At 39.2% G+C, this 21,912-nt stretch overlaps 1 protein-coding gene across 8 annotated transcripts in view; it reads right to left on the bottom strand.

The window, feature by feature from the left end:
* KLHL13 (kelch like family member 13) overlaps positions 1-21,912 on the bottom strand; it is a 192,380-nt gene that overhangs the window by 38,272 nt on the left and 132,196 nt on the right. For all 8 annotated transcript variants that reach the window (XM_045805018.2, XM_045805021.2, XM_045805017.2 and 5 more), the window contains one exon: positions 4,082-4,223. In XM_045805018.2, the coding sequence (XP_045660974.2) occupies positions 4,082-4,223 (142 nt within the window). The remainder of the gene's footprint in view (positions 1-4,081; positions 4,224-21,912) is intronic.

Here is a 21,912-nt window from a genome sequence, read left to right as displayed (position 1 = left end):
CTTGATTTTACCCATTACTACTTAAGCAAACCCTGGTTAACCTTCCTTAATTGAGTGAAAGCAATTTGCACTGCTTAACTTCATCACAGATTCTCTGGGGATCTGCTCAAGGTTCTAGGAATCCAAGCCTATTAGGGATCACGATTCTTTAGGCACTTTCTTCGACAGCCTAGTTTGCGAAAGCCTGTTTAACCAAGACGACTAATCTGTAGGAGCAGATCAAGCCAGCCAGACGGATACCTTCCCCAGCACGCCCATCACTTCAGATCAGCTACATTTCCTCTGACGCCTTCCATGTTGGGCTCAAATGGAAGTAAAATAAAATGGGTATTTATGATGTACCTTACTTTCCCATAAATTGTCGCATTTAATCCTCACATCTCTTACCCATTTTATAGATAAGGAAACTGGCCCAGACAGGATGGAGGGCTCCCAAAGTCACATAACTAGTGGTAAAATTAGGATTCCAGGTTTGGCCTAAACTCAAGTCCTTCACGCTAGAGTTATGCAGTGGGTAATCCTGCAAAGTGAGAATTCTTTTTTTTTTTTAAAGATTTTATTTATTTATCTGACAGAGAGACAGCCAGTGAGAGAGGGAACACAAGCAGGGGGAGTGGGAGAGGAAGAAGCAGGCTCCCAGAGGAGGAGCCCGATGCAGGGCTCGATTCCAGGACCCCGGGATCATGCCCTGAGCTGAAGGCAGACGCTTAACGTCTGAGCCACCCAGGCACCCCCAAGGTGAGACTTCTGAAAACACTTTCTCCCCATGGGTCACTTGCCCTGACAGCGACTCCTAATGCCTTTTGAAGCTGAAGTTTGTGTGATTGCTAATTTTAAAACAATGATAACATTTACACATTAAACACTTCTCTGACTTGTTCCCTTGACAGCCACACACCTAAGATTAGATACGGGGAAAAAAGTTCTCTGTTAGTGCTGCTACTTAAAAATCTCAGTTTGTGAGAACATCATTTTTAATGGACTTTTAAAGAGAGCAAAGTTTGGCAATAGCAATAGAGAGTGGCAGCTCTATGTCACCACAGCAAATAGTACAATTACAAAAAAAAAGTCAGCGGATGAAAGATCACCTTTACTCCATACAAACTCTCTAATTACTTTCACATCATTGTTCTTTCCAACAGCTGGGACCAACAAAGGCAAAATGTAATACAGCTAAGGGTCTAAGACCCAGCCATACTGGTTTTATCAACAATTATACATATATATAATATATAAACATATATAATATATATAATAATATATTCATAAATAATATATTTATATATTTATATAGTTATAAATATATAAAATAAAATATATAATTATACATTTATATATTATATATATATAATTATATATAAAATAAAAATATATATATTTCAATTTCAATTCAATTTAATTAACATATAGTATAGTATTGTTTCAGAGGTAGAATTTAGTGATTCATCAGTTGCAATATCACACCCAGTGCTCATTCATTCCATCAAGTGCCCTCCTTAATGCCCATCACGTAGTTACCCCATCCCCCCACCCACCTCCCCTCCAGCAACCCTCACGTTGTTTCCCATAGTTAAGAGAACAATTATCTTTTTTAAACTACACAGGTTACACAAAGTATTTCCATTGTAAAAAAAATTAAACAGTTCAAGATTATACAGAGCAAAAAGTATAACAAATTCACCAGCCACCCTAATGTTTCCAGACCTTTTGCTGTACATTTACATTCATATATATATAGTATAGTTTTTATATAGTTTTATATAAGTAGTTTTATAGTTTTATATATATATGTATACACACACATATATATATATGGTATAGTTTTCCTCCTTTTTTTAAAAAGATTTATTTATTTGAGAGAGAAAGCATGAGCAGAAGGGGCAGAGGCAGAGGGAAAGAGAATCTCAAGCACACTGTGCTGAGCGTGGAGCCCAACGAGGGGCTCGATCTCATGACCCTGTGAGATCATGACCTGAGCCAAAACAAAGAGCTGGGCGCTCAACTGATGGCACCACTCAGGCACCCCATTTATTGTATAGTTTTTCTACCAATAGATGGGATTATACAATACATACCATCCTATAACTTTACAGCTTTATTGAGATAGAATTGACATGCTATACAATTCACTTATTTATAGTGTAGAGTTCAGTGGTTTTTAGCACATTCACAGATAATGTGTGCAACCGTATCCACAGTCAATTTTAGGATATTTTCAACATCTCATAAAGAAATCCTGGATCGTTTAGCACCCTCGTATGCTTGCATTCTCTCCAACTCTAAGCAACCACTAGTCTACTTTCTGTCTCTATAGATTTCCCTCTTCTGGCCATTCTGTCTGAATGGAATCATATAAAATATGGCCTTTTGTGACTAGCTTCTTCCACTGATCACATTTGAAGGTTCATCGATGTTGTAGCATGCATCAGTACTTCTTTCCTGTATATAGCTGAATAATATTCCATCACGTGCATATGCCGTATTTGTCCTGTTACTTTTGTCATTTAATATATTCTTTCCATTGTTATGCACAGATCTACTTCACCCTCTTACAAAGTTGTTATACAACATAATTTATGTTAGCATTTCCCTGTTGATAAGCTACCCCTGATGTCTCCCCATTAAAGCAATTAGTTCTTCACCCTCATATGCTACGTAGGGAGAAAGGGAGAGGCCATCTTCCTCGGAAGAAGATGGACCCTGTACCTACAACAGTGGTTGTAAAGGTATGTTCCCTGGTCCTGCAGAATCACCTGGGAACTTATTAAAAATACATCTATCTGAGTTTTTGATTCAAAAACTCTGAGGCAGTGCCCAGCGCCCACTGTTTTAACAGGCCTTCCTCCTTGTGATTCTGAAATGCACTAAAATTTGAGGACCACTGCCCTAAATCTGATATCACTGCACTAAAGTGGCTTCCATTATTTAGTTTGAAGTACATTTTAAAAATTGGCAGGAGCATACACATTGGCTACAGCGCAAGACTATGGGCATGGATGGGGTAGATGTAATAGTTGGGGGGGTAAGTGAGACTCTTTTTCTTTAGAGAGATTACTTTAATATAACAAGAAAATCTCTTCCTCTCAGACTTTTCCTATCTGCTTGACCCCTCATCCTCTTTTCCCACAGCCTTGAATAACCAACAATTAAACCATTTACATAGCATTGAGATGCCAGGAATTGGCAAGCTTCTCCTTCCTGACCCTCACATTTCTGCTGATGAGACCCACAGGACAACAAACCCTAAAACCCAGCTCCCATTACAAACCAAAATAATGGAAGATATGATCTCATGGAATTACAGATGGGAGCTAGAATGGAATCTAGAGATCTCCTAGTCAAGACACATTTTGGAGATAAGACAAATGAAGCCCAGAAAAGTTACATGACAGCACAAAGCCACACAGCAAGCAGAGGACTCCTCTCTTACTATGCTATGTACGATACTGCACACCAATACTCTATACTATATATTGCTTTAGCCTAATGGTCATTGACCAGAAATCTGCATGAAATTCACCTGGGGAGATTTCTTTGAAAAATACATTCAGAAAAATTGCTTTTCTCTTACCAGAGGAACACTGATAGAATCTGACTGTATCTAGAAGACATTCAGCAATGCCCACAGAGGTCAGGGAGTGTCCACAACTGCCAGGAGTACCAGGCCTGCTTATCCTTATGCTAATTAGCTCCACGTTGCAGTTTTTGATGGTTTTTTTCTTTTCTTTTCTTTTCTTTTCTTTTCTTTTCTTTTTTTTTTTTTGGCTTTCTATTGTATTTTCGTCCTCTCCTTTGAGGTCAGTTATTACCTCTTACATCTATCAGGAAGGTATGTAGTTTTCCCCTCAAGTCTTCTTCTCTGATGTTTGTTTGCTCTTTTTTAAAATTCATACACTTAATTTTTTTTAGAGGAGTTTTAGGTTCACAGCAAAATGGAACAGCGAGTACGGAGGGTTCCCATATGCACCCTGTCCACACACATGCACGCTCCTGGCCCCCCGCTATCGACATCTCACACCACAAACACCCTGGACGGTTTTTAAATCCATTTAAATATTACGAAAGGGACAGTTCAGATTACCTGTAACACCACAGAACTGTGGGTATTGCTGGTAAAGATGCGTGTGGTTCCTGCCTTGGAAGACTGCAGATGGGACGAGAGACCCATTTCGCTGCTTCCAAGGGACAATTTCATGTGTTGGTCTTCCTCTTCCACTAGAGATCTGCAAATGTTTATAAGTCAGAAAGAAAGGCAAATTAAAAGTTGTTTAGAGAAATAACCAGTCACTAGTGGCAATCATTCGACTATGGAATATACTGAATTTTGTTTCCTTGTGCTGTAGGTTGATACTATTCTAGAAGAAATTATATATTCGCAAAAAAGTTTTCAAGGTCAGAAAAAAATTAGAAGTGAGAAATCAACCTAAAAGCTGGTTCAAAACTGCATTCACAAAGGGCTTTTGTATTTTTAGTGCCAGAGTAATTGTTTTTGGTATTGTAGTATTTAGGTAGCAATAACATCAAATTGTGTTGTTCACAGTTAAAATGACTTTGGAACACCTCATTTTAAAAGATAACAATAATAGCTATCATCTATTCAATAGTCACTACATATGGGGTGCCTGCCCAGAAATTTACACACATGACCTCATATAATCCTTAAAACAATCCGATGCAGTAGGTACTACTATTATTTCTTTTGTATTAAGGGTAGGGAAAATGAGCTACAAAAAGGTTAAAAGTAAGTAACCTTAGGTCACAAAGTTATTAAAGTAGTTGGGTCAGGATTCGAATACAAGTCTAGTGTGACTCCAAACTCCAAAGACCCCATTAATAAAAGTCAAAGATTAACTCTGATAGTAATACGCTGCCTCCTCTTCAGTCATTAGTTATAGTTCTAATCAACCCCCAACTGAACAAAAAATTGTACACGTGAAATAATTTCTTTTTCTAGCAGTATCTCTCACTGATCATTTTGGGATTATTCGGTTAAATCGCTAGAGTCAGGTGGCATTCCCATCTTCTCTAAGAAATACAAGTAAAAATAATAAATGCACACAATGCCCATGCATATATTACATTAGTATTTTTTCGGGGGCCATAAAAAGGACTGGAGAACCTGTAGTCAGCCGGTCAATTTGTTTCCCAGAGACCATGCAAAGTATTTAATAAAGGGCCTCAGGTTACACTGAAAATTGACCACCACAGTACAACATTTTAGTATCCCTTAGACTAGGCAGGCTTGTGTTTCCTTAGGCCAAAAGTGTCTCGGAATCATCTAAGCGCAGGGAGCCGGTGGCTCTGAATGGGTTTGTGCATTCAGGATGTAGACTGCTAAAACGGACACTGGGAGAGGAAGAGGAAGAACACATTTTCAAGTGCTGGAACTCCACTTTTGTTATTTACCTCTAACTTTCTACATGTTGAATTATTTGTTTTCTTTTGTCCTTTTTTAAAAGATTTTATTTATTTGAGAGAGAGTGAGAGAGGAGGGAGGGGTAGAGGGAAGGGCGAAGCAGACTCCCTGCTGAGCGCAGAAGCCAACACAGGGCTCTATCTCATGACCCTGAGATCACGCCCTGAACCGAAGGCAGACACTTGACCGACTGAGCCACCCAGGCGCCCCTTTCTTTTTCTTTTTTAAAGGTTTTATTTATAAGTAAGCTCTACACCAAACAAGGGGCTGGAACCCACAGCCCTGAGATCAAGAGTCACACGTTCCACCGGGTGAGCCAGCCAGGTGCCCCAAACTGTTTGTTTTACTAACTCCGGCCTATCCAATATCATGAAGATTTCACTTGTTCCCTACCATACCTGTAACCTCAGTTGATCAGTTTGAACAAGAAAAAAAGTTTTAAGACTACCATACTCTAAGATCCTGCTTTTTTGAATCCTGACATCAACGAAATGGTTTTAAATCTTGTAATAATTAGCAAAAGTTCTGGCCTCAAGGGTGAGATCAATTCTTCTTAAGGATATTAGAGCCATAGTATAACCAAAAATGAATTAATAATATATGGCCATGTTTTATTCAACTCTCATGGATATTTAATAAAGAGAATAATTTAAATAAGAGTTTAACAAGCACAGAAGAAAATATAGCTTTCTACTAATTTCAGAAATAGCCTTAAAAAGAATTAAATTATATACAGGACATAAAGCATACACACACTCACACACCCCTTTAAACAGCTTTTGCAGACAGACATTTAAACGTACAGAATTAATGGGAAAAGTGGGAAATAGACTGAGGGCGAATATTTCCATTCAAACAGAATTATTTTAATGAAATATCCAACCAGAATGTTTTATTATTTTCTGTATTCCCTGCACAGAACCTAGCGCATGAGAATTTTAACATATGTCATCTGGATGAACACAGAATCTGATTTTTGTGGACCCTTCTTTCTCACGCAGTGCTTTCAATGACCATCAGTTATCATCTTATAGAACCACGGATGTAAAAGGGACACACACATTGCGCCTATGACATATCCTGGAAATTGCTTTCTTTGAAGAAACTACAGATAACAACTTGTTTACTTGTCATTTGTCTCTAGCTCCTAAAATTGAAAAGCAGAATGTGAAAATGCAGCCTTTTCTTGGCAAGATAATATGGTTGCCTTTCTAATTAATTACTTCAAATGCTGAAGAAGCCTTCACTACAATCATCTTCTTCGTGACTTTTTATCAACATACTTTGACTTTTTAACATTCCGAACACTCCCTATTATTTCTGCATCAGTAACAACACATGCCTTGTCAACCTTTCCGGCAGATTCAATATTCTCTTCTATCTCCTTCTCATTACGTTTACTGGCTGGATGTGAAGAGCACTGTGTTTCAACACCGCAAGGAGGTAAAACCTCTTTGCAAAGCCCAGGCCACAAAATACACCAAACTATCCTTAAAGGAATGATTACCTGAGTAATTCCAAGGACAAATAAGTTTTTAAATATTACTTTTTCAAGTCATATGGTTACAAGCAATAAAAAGACCAGTGGTTCTCAGAAGGGGTTAGGGGACCAAGGGGATTTTGTTTCTCCCCTCCCCATGTTTGGTAACGTTTGGAGCCATTTGTCATTGTCCCAAGGGTGTGGGTGTGTGTGCGCGCGCTACCTTCCTCTAGCGGGATGTGGCTTAAGATCTCACCAAGGCACAGGAAAGTTCTCCACAGCCACGATGTACTTCAGCAAAAATGTCAAGAGGGCCAAGCTTGAGAAACCCTGATACGGAGGGATTAACCGACTAAAGCAATTTCATGTTGTAAATTACATCCCGGTCTGAGGGTTGACTACATGAGGCTAATGCTGGCAGTAAGAAACACAGTAGGATTATTAATGACCACTAATTCTTCCTAGACTACCTAACATTAAAGTACCTCTGTTTCCTCCAGCCCCACAATCTGAACAATCAAGTGTTTACAGTAGATAAGTAGATAATGGCTTTGAAGTTTATAAGACAATTATGCAGGAAAGCTTTGGTTCTATGTAAATTCATGTAAGAAGAATCATTTCGTAGCTCTGCTTAAAACAATTGCTATTTGGATCCACTTTTACATGCTGACTTCGAATCAAGCAAATCCTGCCTAAATACTCCCATCGCAAAACTCAAAGCTTCTTCCTACATCTGTGTAAGTGCTATTAGGCCCTCCAGCCCGCCCCACTGCCACTGGACACATCTTATTTTCTTAACGATGACCAACCACAGAGCACAAAAGCAATCCTTCACCAAGTGTGCAAGAATCACTCAACTGTGCTGGGTCAAAGAGAACAATTACTTTTTCAAAGAGCATAAGGGTAGAGACAGAAGCACCGTTTGACCATTTTACTGAAAGGTGGTCACATGGAACATACACAAACTGGTATTTCTATGCATTGCTATGTGAAGACGAAAGAAATTGAAAGTCTAAGCAATTGTTAGGCTAACAGGGTGATGCTAACATTGAAATCTTGCCTAAAAAATTGCCATAATTTAAACAGCACCCCCAAGGGAAACATGTGTCCATGATATGAACACACAATTCATAAAGACGTAAGTACAAATGGTTAACAGAGAGAAAAACGTTCAAACTCATTAGTATTCCAGGATATGCAAATTAAAGCAAAGATTCCATCTTTAAATTTATACACTTCAAGATTTGAAGATACACTTTCGAAATTGCTAGTGCAAACATGTATTAAGCCCCTGCTGTCTACGTGGCACTCTTCACCCAAATGGATTTTTTAAGTTTTAAAAATCATCCAACGGGCACACTTTTTTTTCTTTTTATAGTGCATACCAGGACAAGAAAGGATTGTGTATTACACATCCGACCTGGTAGGAAGGCTGCAGCCAGAGTGTTCTGTCGATCTGGTTGAAATATGTTTTCTATAGTGAATGGTTCCGTAGAGGTTAATAGTTTGGTACATGCTCTATAAAGAAGCCGTACTCTCGGAATTCACTGTAGCAATTGGGTTTGTTGGTATGCAGTGTGAGCAAGGGAAGAGCATCTCACAATTGCATCATTTGGCTCCAAAGCCTCAAACAGTGTTCCAACACTCCATACCAAAAAAAAAAAAAAAAAAAAAAAAAGGAAAAGGAAAAGAAAAAGAAAAAAATAATCCCTCTCCAATCTACCAAAATGAGTACTTTTTTGTTTAAAAAATGAGGTCTTAGCTTGATAAACGATGAACTGCCCATCTCGGTTTCTTGCTTTCTATCACTGCAAGCACCAGATCATGTTATACAGAAAGCCAGGTGAGGTCAAATTTCCTTGTCGAGGAAAAGGGTGCTTTCTGAAATTAGTAGCACGAAAACACGTGAAACACTTGGCAGTTTTCGGTGGAGATATTCTATGCGCCAACCCATGCGCAGCCACATTCACTTCCTGCTCACAACAAATGAAGAACAGCACATGAAGAGGGCTATGCATGAAAGATGCTAGGAGAATACAGGACTTGCAGGAAAAAAGTGCCGCCCAAGACTCAGGATAGTCGTCAAACAGTTCTCCGCACTTCTTTTTGCTTGCTACCGTTACACTACGAAGTGGTTAAACCCATCAGTGTATTTTTTTAAAAGATTGTATTTTTTAAAGTAATCTCTATACCCAACGTGTGGCTCGAACTCACAACCCCAAGACCAAGAGTCGCATGCTTTACCGACTGAATCAGCCAGGCGCCCTCCAACAATGTATTTTAATAACATAATTCCACCGTGACAAAAGAGTAGGGGTTTCTAAGTTAGTGTTAAAATTACAATACAGATATTGTAATTTCTCAGAGTAATAATACTATCCTAACCGAAAGTCAGTACCCAGTGGGTTAGTATGCGAGAACAGCAACAATAACAAAACAAAACGTAAGTAAACACAGTAATGAAAGCCATGAATGGTATAACAACACAAACAATCAGGTCAGTTAATCAAGGCATTGACTCATGCTTTCCGCCGCCCATCCCCCAGAAAAATGAAATACGTATTTGTCACACTCACAATTTAAAAAGAAAATCAAGAAAAAGGTTTTCTTCAAAGAAGTACTCCCCCTCCATTTGTTTTCCTGCTCTGAAACAGAGACGTGTCTGCTAGCTGCAGCATTTGCTAAATGAAACATTTCTTGTGATAAAGTTGCATGGCAGGTGGAGAAGAAATTTCGCCACCTGTTCTCATACTCATTTGAATTTGAGTGCTAAATCTGTCAAGGTATTTCCTTCCACCCTTGAGAAATAAATTAATAACTTAAGATTGTAGAAGTTATTCCCCATAGATTTTTCTATAGATTCAAAGTATGCATACTACATCGAATTCTAAAGATCTTTTTTTTTAAATTCTGAAGATCTTAACCTTCCTACCTCACGAAAGTTAGAATCTTATCCTCCTTCAACCCCCCCAAACAAAAACCGAATGACACAAACCACACACACACACACACACATTCTCTCTCTCTCACTCAACTTCCATTAAAAAAATGGGAAATTGTTTTTAAAAAATCAGAAAGAAAATTCTAACTTATGAAATAAGGAAATACGTATAAAATAAGCCTGGTATTTTAACCTAAAGGAAGAAAAAAACTTAAAAACTTCAAATATTTTAAAGATACGTCCCAATGAAAATGTCATTTACAGCATCATTATGTAAAGAAATTACAAATATCATAGCAACTTTTCTTAATAAGGCCTAAATTAATTGCTGTTTAAGAAACAATGGAGAACGTAGCTCTGACTGAGGGGCTTGTCTGAAAGAAATGAGGAAAGATAAAGTTTTGGTTAGTTATTTATTTGTATTTTTTAAAGACACAAGTATAAGTACCTTATTGTCAACTTGCAATGAATTCACTAGTGGAAATCTTTAGCATGTAGGATATAAAATGGAGGCTAATCTTTCCAAGGCTTTCTTTTGTGCTGTGGCAATACCAGAATCCGCAAAAAGAGAAAAAGTCTCAGTTCAAGGTGATAGGGTCAGACTGCAAAATGATTTTCTAAAGTAAAGAAGCTTCTCTATATGCATATGTCTGTCACGTTTAAAATAAAATCACATTAATAAATAGCTGACGTCAGTTTTAACATAGGAATGAGATCGTTTACCCAGCACCTGCTATGTACTGGGCATTATGCCAGGCACATTCTCTGGGCTACTTAATCCTCATAGCAATCCCATTTTAAAGATAGGAAACTGAAGCACAGAGAGTTTAAGGCTTCACCATGAGTCTGGCAACTATGATTTGAACTTGAGTCTGATCCCAGAGCCCACAATGTTCCTATTACACCAATCCTGGGGAAAAAAAAAAGGAAAAATACGCCCTAAGCAATTGTCATTTCAATGCTTAATTGATAAATACAAGGAAGATCTCAGAAAGACATGTTCTTTTTTTTATGATTTTTTATTATATTATGTTAGTCACCATACAGTACCTCCCCGGTTTCCGATGTAAGGCTCGATGATTCATTAGTTGTGTATAACACCCAGTGCACCATGCAATACGTGCCCTCCTTACTACCCATCACCAGTCTATCCCATTCCCCCACCCCCCCTCCCCTCTGAGGCCCTCAGTTTGTTTCTCATAGTCCATAGTCTCTCATGTTTCATTCCCCCTTCGGATTACCCCCCCTTTCTTTATCCCTTTCTTCCCCTACCGATCATCCTAGTTCTTATGTTCCATAGATGAGAGAAATCATATGATAGTTGTCTTTCAGAAAGACATGTTCTGTTAAAGGGAAGTAATTTTCTGGTTGGATTAATTCAGCCTAAAATTAGCCACTTTTCCCACTTCCATGAAAACAATACCAATGCTAAAAATCTCTCAGGCCATTCTCCCAACACTTAGAGGGTAAGGAGGTAGCCTATCTTAGGATATAACTCAGATCAAATTTAGGGAGAACTTCACATTACTGATATCAGCATTTAAGGGAACACATTCTGAATTCCAAAGCCACCCATCACTATCACAGAAATAGCACTACGACACAGATGAGGGAATTGGGCTAAACAAATGGAATGACAAATGATACTCCATTAGATAACGACAGGATGAAAGTTAATTATCCAATGCATAAAGCATTTGCACCGAATATCTCAATCCTGTCCCTGAAAAACTTTAAAATTAATGTTTGTTCCTTCTACCTACCATATTTCAATACCTTAGTCTTTCCTCATCTTGTAAAATTCATATACCAATTAAACTATATCAAGTCTCATGTATCTAGACCAGAAAATTCTTCTGTTTAGAAGCTTGGTTCATATACTATTTCTCATTCTTCACATTTCTTTTTTTTTAAAGATTTTATTTATTTATTTGAGATCAAGCAAGCCTGAGTGGGGGGAAGGGACAGACAAAGAGGGAGAAGCAGACTCCCCGCCGAGGAGGGAGCCCGACATGGGGCTTGATCCCAGGACTCTGGGATCACGAGCTGAGCCAAAGGCAGATGGTCAATCGACTAAGCCACCCAGGTGCCCCTCATTCTTCACATTTCTTATTAATATTGTAAGAAAAGATATAGATAGATCCATACATACATAGCCCAAGTAGAGAGAAAAGAGTAAGCAAAAGAATGAATTCCTAAATGCTGATGCCATACCTACTATATATAAAATAACTACGTCAAAGCTCCCGTGCCCTAAGAAGCCATACAGGGTAAGAGAGTCCACAAGAGACAGTAGTATAGGAAGATGGCAATACGTAGATGTGAGTTGGGGAAAACATGTGCTCCCATCACTGTCAATAACCCCCTTCCCAGGACACAGAGAAAGTAACAGTTACAAGCCTCTGGCCACACATAAGCCCTATGGAAGGATGCACCACCCTACAGCCAGCGCCAGGCCTGCCGTCGAGAAGTCTAGCTGTTCCTAAGGTGGGGGGCATGCCTTCTCCTTCAATCCCCCAACGAAGAAACTGGAATGGGAGATCCAATACCCTGGCCAACTTTCTTTAAAGGAGCTTTTTGCTTTTGTTCCCAGAAGATCTGTTAACCAAGGTGTCATTTTACTTCTATTATCTGTGGCCCACCAACTTTGAAATCTGACTGTTGAGTTATGGTGCATTTCAATGGAGAGCGTGTTATTAAAGAATTGGGCTTATGCCTGCCTAAAATGTCAGTTTATTAAATATTCAAACATCCAAGTTATCCAATTTTTGAGTTTATTATAAAGGCAGATTCCACAAACTCAAAACCACTTAGAAATCACTGAGACAAGTCTCTTTGGGAACAGAAGAATCATTAATCAAGTGGTAAAAATCCTATCCTTTCCTGCCTTTTCTGAATTTCCTCATTATATTCAACTTCATAAAGTCAATAATTCATGACCAGATCTTCAGGGAATGTTTATTTCTCTTTTAAAAGGAACCATGACAAAAAAAATCCAAAGAGTAAGACTTTTAAACTTACCAAGTAATAACCAATTGCATTTGGTTTTAAGAATTATAATTGGCAGCTCTGAGTCCCACTGCCTCTATGTCTTCAAAGCCTGTAATAAATGTAACAAATCTCAACCTTGATTTTGCAAGGACCTAGAGGCATCTCTAATTATTTCAATGAATGTGGTAAAAATTTCAGGATTGAATCAATCATATTTTCATATAGCATGTTTAATGTGATGTAATCAAATCAATGTTTTAATATGGTAGCCACTATTTTTCAGAAAGGGCAAGGCAATACAAAAAAAAGTATCAGAGGACAGACCCTCAACCCAGTGAATCTGGGAATCACACTTAGGACAGTTCTTTCAAGCTCATCTTGGATATGGAGCCAGTGGAAGCAAAGAATCAAATTTACATAATATTTCAAATTAAAATTATTTTCCATTTTGTACACATCTGTGTCACCATTAAGATTTTGGGGGGGGGACAGAGAGAGAGGAAGCAAGAGAGTCTTAAGTAGGTTCCATGCCCAGTACGTATGCCCAACACAGGGTTGAATCTCACAATCCTAAGATCACAACCTGAGCCAAAATCAAGAGTCAGACACCCAACTGACTGAGCCACCCAGGTGCCCCAAGGTGGGTTTTTTTTTCCATAAAACTTTGTTCGAAGACTGTAAGTTATCCCTCTTCTACTATATGCTTACATAACCATTGCCTACCTTAATTTCTCAAGTTGTTAGGAGATGCAAAAAATCTTTACTGTCCTTTATAGCCCACCCACCAATTGACACATTCAAGTATCATAGTCTAAGAGTTAAAATGAAGTTTTTAACCTCAGAAATGGCTTCTGGTTTTTCTCCTCAAATACCGCCAAGATCCAACATTTTACTACGCTCCTAGAAAACTATTTTAACAAGATGATAATGTTCAGTTCCATATCACAACGCTATTTCAAGACCCAGCTACAGACAACTCTGCTGATGTAACAAAAAATGCTCTACAAAAATACTTCTAGAAGGTTTTTTCCACAGCACAGTAATACTATGGAAGGACTCCTCTGGGGAAAGTATTTATGTACCATGGCTATATTTGTTTACCTTAAATATTAAATATTCTTTTTTAAAAAAGATTTTATTTATTTATTTGCCAGAGAGAGGGCACGGGAGAGCGAGAGCGAGAGAGCACAAGCAGGGGGAGCGGCAGGCAGAGGGAGAAGCAGGCTCCCCGCTGAGCAAGGAGCCCCATGTGAGGCTCGATCCCTGAACCCTGGGATTATGACCCGAGCTAAAGGCAGACACATAACCGACGGAGCCACCCAGGCATCCCATATTAAATATTCTTAATAAGATTAGTAATGAACTCCTAGAAGGCAGACTTTTTTTTTTTTCTTTTTGGAGGGAGTAGATACAAAATAAAATTCATTGGGAAGTTTGCCACTTTGGGGGCAAGGTGTTTCTTTCTGGGAAAATTATGACTTCTGGCTTAAATAGAGCGTGTGTTCTTGGGTGGAATTCCAAAAGGGTAGAGGCAGACTGTATCATTTCAACAGTATGACACGGTAGGTGTCAAGCATTCTCATTTCCCCGTCATTTAAGTGGGAATTTTATTTTATTATTTTTAAAAGATTTATTTATTTGAGAGAGAGCACACTAAGTGGGGGGAGGGGCAAAGGGAGAGGGAGAGAGTCCTCAAGGAGATTCCCCCTGAGCTCAGAGCCTGATGCGGGGCTTGATCCCAGGACCCTGAGATCATGACCTGAGCTTAAATCAAGAGTCAGAAGCTTGATTGAATGAGCCACCCAGGCACCCCTAAGTCAGAATTTTAAATCAAGGGCGCCTGGGTGGCACAACGGTTAAGCGTCTGCCTTCGGCTCAGGGCGTGATCCTGGTGTTATGGGATCGAGCCCCACATCAGGCTCCTCTGCTATGAGCCTGCTTCTTCCTCTCCCACTCCCCCTGCTTGTGTTCCCTCTCTCGCTGGCTGTCTCTCTGTCAAATAAATAAAATCTTAAAAAAAAAAAAGAATTTTAAATCAAAGATAATCAGAGCATTTTCAGACTGTGTGTGTATGTGTTTTGCAGGAGGTAGTTACAAATTGCGAAGGAGTAATGAAGTACTGCCTTGATCTGTTAGAGATAAATTGGAAAGAAGGATATTTAGCAAGAAGAGAGAAGCTTCCCTTCCTTCCTTCCTACAGTCTTTTATTTTTTTGTTTAAAATACTTTTTAAAGATTTTATTTATTTATTTGACAGAGAGAGAGCACAGCAGGGGGAGGGGCAGAGGGAGAGGGAGAAGCAGGCTCCCCGCTGAGCAAGGAGCCCAATGAAGGACCCGATCCGAGGACCCTGGGATCATGACCTGAGCCGAAGGCAGATGCTTAACCGACTGAGCCACCCGGGTGCCCCCCCCAAAGTCTTTCAAACCAGTGTTTCATGCCTCAATTTATAATTTCTGACTCTCAGAGTATAGGTGAGAAGGAGACAGGGAAGAGTCACCAAGTAGGTAAGGAGAGCAAAGAGTTGAGGTGTTAAATTCTGCCCAGCTGGTAGGAAAATGCGACTCTAAACGCTACTTTCCTCACTCGCGCCATCTACACCAGCTACTTCTTGAAGCGGTAAGTCATTTTAAATCTGTAAGATCTAATCTTTTCATAGATCCCACTTTAATGAGAAAATTGGTTTATTTAAATGTACTCTCAATGGAAACAAATTTGACTACATAGTTCTTAAAGATTTTATTTTATTTTACTAAAGATTTTATTTTTCAAGCAATCCTTACACCCAACACGGGGCTCAAGCTCACAGCCCCAAGATCGAGTTGCAAGCTCCACCAAGAACCTACATTAAGAACCTACATAGTTCTTAATGATCATTTCTGGAAGCTTGGTCAGACAGAAGAAAGTTCAGGAATCCAAGTGTCATGCATTCAAGAGAGCCATAGATAGGATATTTTGGATTCTAGAATAAAATCATTATCATCAAAATATTTCAGTCATCTTTGACTCCTGCTCCTTCCCAATCTCCTATGTCCTGGCAACTGTCAAAGTACTACTGAGTATCTCTCCAGTATGTTCCTATCCTTCACTTCTCTCCACTGTCACTGCCCCTACACCATGCTTCTGGCATCTATTACTTCTTACTTGGATTTGGTTTATTAATATAAAGTACATAGTTGTCACAGCATAGCTACTTCACATACTGTGACTGTATTTATAACTCTGAAAGTCACTTCCTTGCTCAAAGGTATTCAATGACTCCTCACTGCTTCCTGAACAGAAACCAAATCCCACACTCAGGTTCAAGGCTTCTTTGATTAGCCCTTAACCTAACACACATTCCAGCAAATAATCCAAAATAAATATATATTTAATGGTTAGAATATAAATAAAAACCCAAATCTATTCACAAACTATCAATTGTTTTGTTTTAGAGTATGCTGTTTTCATACATAGTAACAGCTATGCTTTATTTCTATTGTTAACCAAGTAATGTGTAAAAACAATTTAATTTTATTTTATTTTTAAGATTTTATTTACTTATTTGACAGAGAGGGAACACAAACAGGGAGAGTGGGAGAGCGAGAAGCAGGCTTCCCGCTGAGCAGGGAGCTCGATGTGGGGCTCGATCCCAGGACCCCAGGATCACGACCCAAGCCAAAGGCAGACACTTAACGACTGAGCCACCCAGGCCCCACAAAACCATTTGTTTTAAATATTTTTATTTTTATAAGATTTTATTTATGTATTTATTTAGAGCACGGGGAGGGGCAGAGGGAGAGGGGGAGAGAGAGAATCTCAAGCAGACTCCATGCGGAACTCGGGAGCCAGACATGGGGCTCGATCTCACAACCCCGAGATCACGACCTGAGCTGAAATCAAGAGTTGGACACTCAACTGACTGAGCCTTTGTTTATTTTTTTCTTTTCATTCCAGGGTAGTTAACGTAGGGTGTTACATTAGTTTCAGGTCTATAATGTAGTAATTCAACAGTTTCATGGATTACTCAGTGCTCATCAAGATAAGTGTACTCTTAATCCCCTTCACCTATTTCACCCATTCCCCTTGCCCACCTTCCCTCCGGTAACCGTCAGTTTGTTCTCTATGGTCAAGCGTCTGTTTCTTGGTTTGTCTCTCTCTTTCTCTTTCCTCTTTTGTTCGTTTGTTTTCTTAAATTCCACACATGAGTGAAATCATATGGTATTTGTTTTTCTCTGATGGATCTATTTCACTTAGCCTAATACTCTGTAGATCCACCCATGTTTTTGCAAATGGCAAGATTTGATTCTTTTTTATGTTTGAATAATATTCGTGTGTGTGTGTGTGTGTGTGTCATACTGTCTTTACCCATTCATCCATCAATGGCTGCTCCCATAGTCTGGCTATTGTAAATAATGCTGCAATAAACATAAGGGTGCATGCACACCTTTGAATGAGGGTTTTCACATTCTTTGGGTACATACCCAGTAGTGTGATGACTGGATGGTACAGTATCCTAGTTTTCATTTTTTGAGGACCCTCCACACAGTCCTCCACCTGGCTGCACCACTTTGCACTCCCAGCAACAGCGTACAAGGGTTCCTTTTTCTCCACGTTCTCACCAACACTTGTTTCTTGTGCTTTTCATTTTGGACCTTCTAAATGGTGTGAGGTGATAGCTTATCGTGGTTTTGATTTGCGTTTCCCTGATGATGAGCGATGTTGAGCATCTTTTCATGTGTCTGTTGGCATCTGCATGTCTTCTTTGGAGAAATGTCTGTTCTTTGTGTCTTCTGCCCATTTTTTAATTGGATTATTTGTGTCTTTCTGTCATTGAGTTATTTAAGTTCTTTATGTATTTTGGATATTAACCCTTTATCGGATATGTCATTTGCAAATATCTTCTGCTATTCACTAACGATGCCTTTTAGTTTTGTTGGTTGTTCCCTTTGCTGTGCAGAAGCTTTTTATTTTGATGTAATCCCAAAAATTTATTTTTGCTAGTGTTTCCCTTGCCTCAGGAGACATAGCTAGAATATTTTAAACATTTTTGATAGAAGGAAAATCTATTTAATTTAAATCTAGTATTTGCCAAACCTTTGCAATTAGGCTGAAGTCCTTTTAAGTACAAAACAATTAAGAAGTTAAGCAAATGTGAATGATTTTTTGAATGCTAATTTTAAATTCATGTCTCCTAAGCTCTAGTCAGAGTCCCTGTTTTCCTCGTCTGCCATTCCTTTTTTTTAAATTACACACGCAAAACATGTTATCATTTAAGTGCAAACATTCTAGCTTTAAAACATACATTTGTCTAAAATAGTTTTTTCCGTTATAGTAAAGGATATGTGAACACAAGTCAAATAACTCTTAAGTCTAAGAGTAGTTACAGTCTTGGAACAGATTATAATCTTATTTTCTTTATCAAATTACTATTTGATGACCCATGACTAAAGTATTCTGGTCATTGGTAAATTGCTTCTACTAAAATTACTTTCAGTCTGTGCCAGCATCGTGGTATTTATCAGCAAGCAAGAAACAGAATCAGGATTTTGGATTAGTTTTCTTCATAGGAAAGAAAGGCATAACTTACTCTCTAATAAGACTGTGATATATTAGATTACTACATATATCAAATGAAGAAATTCAACACTCTTAAGTGAAATGATCTGCACAGGGCTACGGACCTAAAGACGACTCTCTCTAAATTCAGTTATCCAACTCAGCATTTATAGAGCAACTGCTATGTGCCAGACACTACACTAGAAGATAGGTGGACAGCCGGCAGGACACTCGCTTGTAAAGAAATCACAGGAAAAGAAATAATTCCTTTCCAAATGGTTAAATGATATAAAAATAATAACAAATTCTCACCATTATCTACTAACGAATACCATGTTGCATAATTCATATAAACCAGGGTAACAAAACCAGTTGCAAACTTTGCTCCCTAGTACAAAAGTGTATCAGTTCATTTATAGCATATAAGGATCAAATAAATAAGATAAATACCATTAACTTTCCTTACTATTGTTTGATTTTTAAAGGTTGTTCGTCCCAGATCACATTGTGTCATTTCGAAAAAAGGCAGTCTCTAATTGCATCTGTCTATATAGTGCAGCACTATGTCTATGAAAATATTCTGACGATTCAGGTCTTCAGTCTCCTTAAGATCAAAATGTTGGTTCCAATTCCATGAACTTTTGTTTAGCTGTGAATCATTCAGAAATGATTATATAGGGGCGCCTGGGTGGCTCAGTCGGTTAAGCGTCTGCCTTTGGCTTAGGTCATGATCCCAGGGTCCCGGGACAGAGTCCTGCAAGGGGCTCCCTGCTCAGTGGGGAGCCTGCTTATCCCTCTCCCTCTGGCTGCCGCTCCCCCTGCTTGTGCTCTCTCTCTCTGTCAAATAAATAAATCAAATCTTAAAAAGAAATGATTATTATACACACCACCTTTGTAGGAAAGTGCTCATAAGGAATGAAAATTGCTTCACTTTGGTGATGCCAAGGGATTGGATAGCCTATTCACAACCGAGAACATCCACATACTTTTCAAAATCCTGTTTCAAATATTTTGTGGGTCCTTCAAACTAAAGCTAGGTCAAACTATGTGTCTGATAAGGAATTACTTAATAATCACTTTTTTTTAAAAGATTTTATTTATTTATTCGACAGAGATAGAGACAGCCAGCGAGAGAGGGAACACAAGCAGGGGGAGTGGGAGAGGAAGAAGCAGGCTCATAGCGGAAGAGCCTGATGTGGGGCTCGATCCCATAACGCCGGGATCACGCCCTGAGCCGAAGGCAGACGCTTAACCGCTGTGCCACCCAGGCGCCCCATGAATTACTTAATAATCACTTAATAAGGAATTAAGTGAGTTAATTGCAGACCAGAGAACAGCTCCAATGTAAGCCCACCTATAAAGACAAATCTAGTTGAGGCTTTCATAGTAGACTAGTCTTAAACATTAATTTGTAATACAGTTGATGGAATGGGATAAAATAATAAAAAGGAAATATAAATTAAGAATGGGTTGAATCATCAAATACAACCATGCATGAAGGAAAAGTGATCCAACAGGAATATCACATTCTCTTCCAAGGTATAAAGGTATGACGAGTAATCTGTAAGGTTCCTTCCAGCTCTTGGATGCAAAGAACTCTCCCTAAATATGATAATTACGTTCTTTTTTTTTTTTAAAGCAAGCTCTACACCCAACGTAGGACTTGAACTCATGACCCCAAGATCAAGACTCGCATGTTCTACCAACCGAACCAGCGAGGCACCCCAATAAGTATGTTCTTTTAAAGATGGCATGGTCTTATCCCACTGATCAGTGAAAAGCACTATATTTTTGAAACCAGAGAAACAAAAAGTGAACACAGAAGATGTTACAGGGCAGGTTGTAGGGGAAAAGAAAAGGTAATTTAGAATTTCTAAAAACACTTGCAGTGAGAGACTTTAATGTGGAAGGAAAAAGGGGGAGACAGGAGGGACAGAGATATGGCTAAGCACTAATGAAGTCCAGTAGCCCACGAACACCCAACAGAACTTGACCTACAACCTATCATTCTCATGACGTTTCCTTCTCAAATGTTAGTGATGTAAAATATAGTAAGTATCCAAGTCTTTTAAACAAAAAATTCAATCAAGCCCCTATACCTTCCATAATAGAAAGCAGACAGTGTCCAGAGAGTTGAAAATAACCAGTTGAGTCCAGAACATTCCCACACCCACCTCCAAGTTTAGAAATAGCACTTTTGGGGCACCTGGGTGGCTCAGTCGGTTAAGCATCTGCCTTCAGCTCAGGTCATGATCCCAGAGTCCTGGGATGGAGCCCCACATCGGGCTCCCTGCTCAGCCGGGGGCCTGCTTCTCCCTCTGCCCCTCCCCCGCCCTGCGTGCACGCGTGCTCTCTCTTTCTCTGAAATAAATAAATAAAATCTTAAAAAAAAAAAAAAGAAATGGCACTTTTCTGGCCATATTGACTTGCAGGAGAATCCAGTTTAATGCTCAATAACTGAATGGTATAGACAGTCCTCATTTTGTCGTTTTACTGGTCCTATTTCACAGATGTTAACAAAGTAACATCCAAATTTTAGCGTTTTCCTCTGCACTAAGTGCTGAAGGGCATTAGCATGACAACAGTCACATAATTGCATGCCACCACCAGCTAATTGTTTTAAAGCAGGTTCCATGCTAGGCAGGCAGCTTGAACACAGGGACTGAACTCAGGACCCCAAGATTGAGACCTGAGCTGAGATCAAGAGTCAGATGGTTAACTGACTGAGCCCCCAGATGCCCCAGGCCAGGTCATTCTGTCGTGTCTTTTGAAGAGTTGTTGAAGGTTCTCTCCAACTCCTATTATCTGTATGAATTTCCAGAGACATGTGAGGCCCTTGTAGTTGTTAAATATTATTATTATTTAAAGATTTTATTTATTTATTCGACAGAGAGAGAGAGACAGCCAGCGAGAGAGGGAACACAAGCAGGGGGAGTGGGAGAGGGAGAAGCAGGCTCCCAGCGGAGGAGCCCGATGCGGGGCTCGATCCCAGGACTCCGGGATCACGCCCTGAGCCGAAGGCAGACGCTTAACCGCTGTGCCACCCAGGCGCCCCTGAATATTATTTTCTCATAGCCTTCCTGTTTTATCTAATTCTGAATAGTGCTCCAAATAAAATGAAAAAGTTTTGAGAAAGTGAAAAGGAATGCAGAGGCCCTTTGAAATGTTTTCTTCAATTCATCAATACAATAAAATACAATCAACACCAACCAACCTGTACGATGCACTCATTTTAGAACACTTTAGACAGCTCTAGTATCAATGGAGTAATTTTGAATGTTTCTGCTTGTTCCATAACACTTTACTAAGAAAACAAATTCTATGATTTCTATGATTTTATTCAAAAGGTGGATCCTGGGTGGCTCAGTCGGTTAAGCGTCTGACTCCTGGTTTGGACTCCAGTCGTGATCTCAGGGTCATGAGATCGAGCGCCACTTCGGGCTCTGAGCTCAGCACAGAGTCTGCTTGAGATTCTTGCCCTCCCCTTCTGCTCCTCCCCCCACGCACACGCTCTCAAATAAATAAATAAATACTTTTTTTTAAAGGT

Source organism: Ursus americanus, chromosome X (genome assembly GCF_024610735.1).
Source record: "Ursus americanus isolate L20-20 chromosome X, mUrsAme1.1.p, whole genome shotgun sequence".
Taxonomy (NCBI): Eukaryota; Metazoa; Chordata; class Mammalia; order Carnivora; family Ursidae; genus Ursus; species Ursus americanus.
Note: the sequence above shows the minus strand (reverse complement) of the source record. Positions and strands in the feature narration are given on the sequence as shown.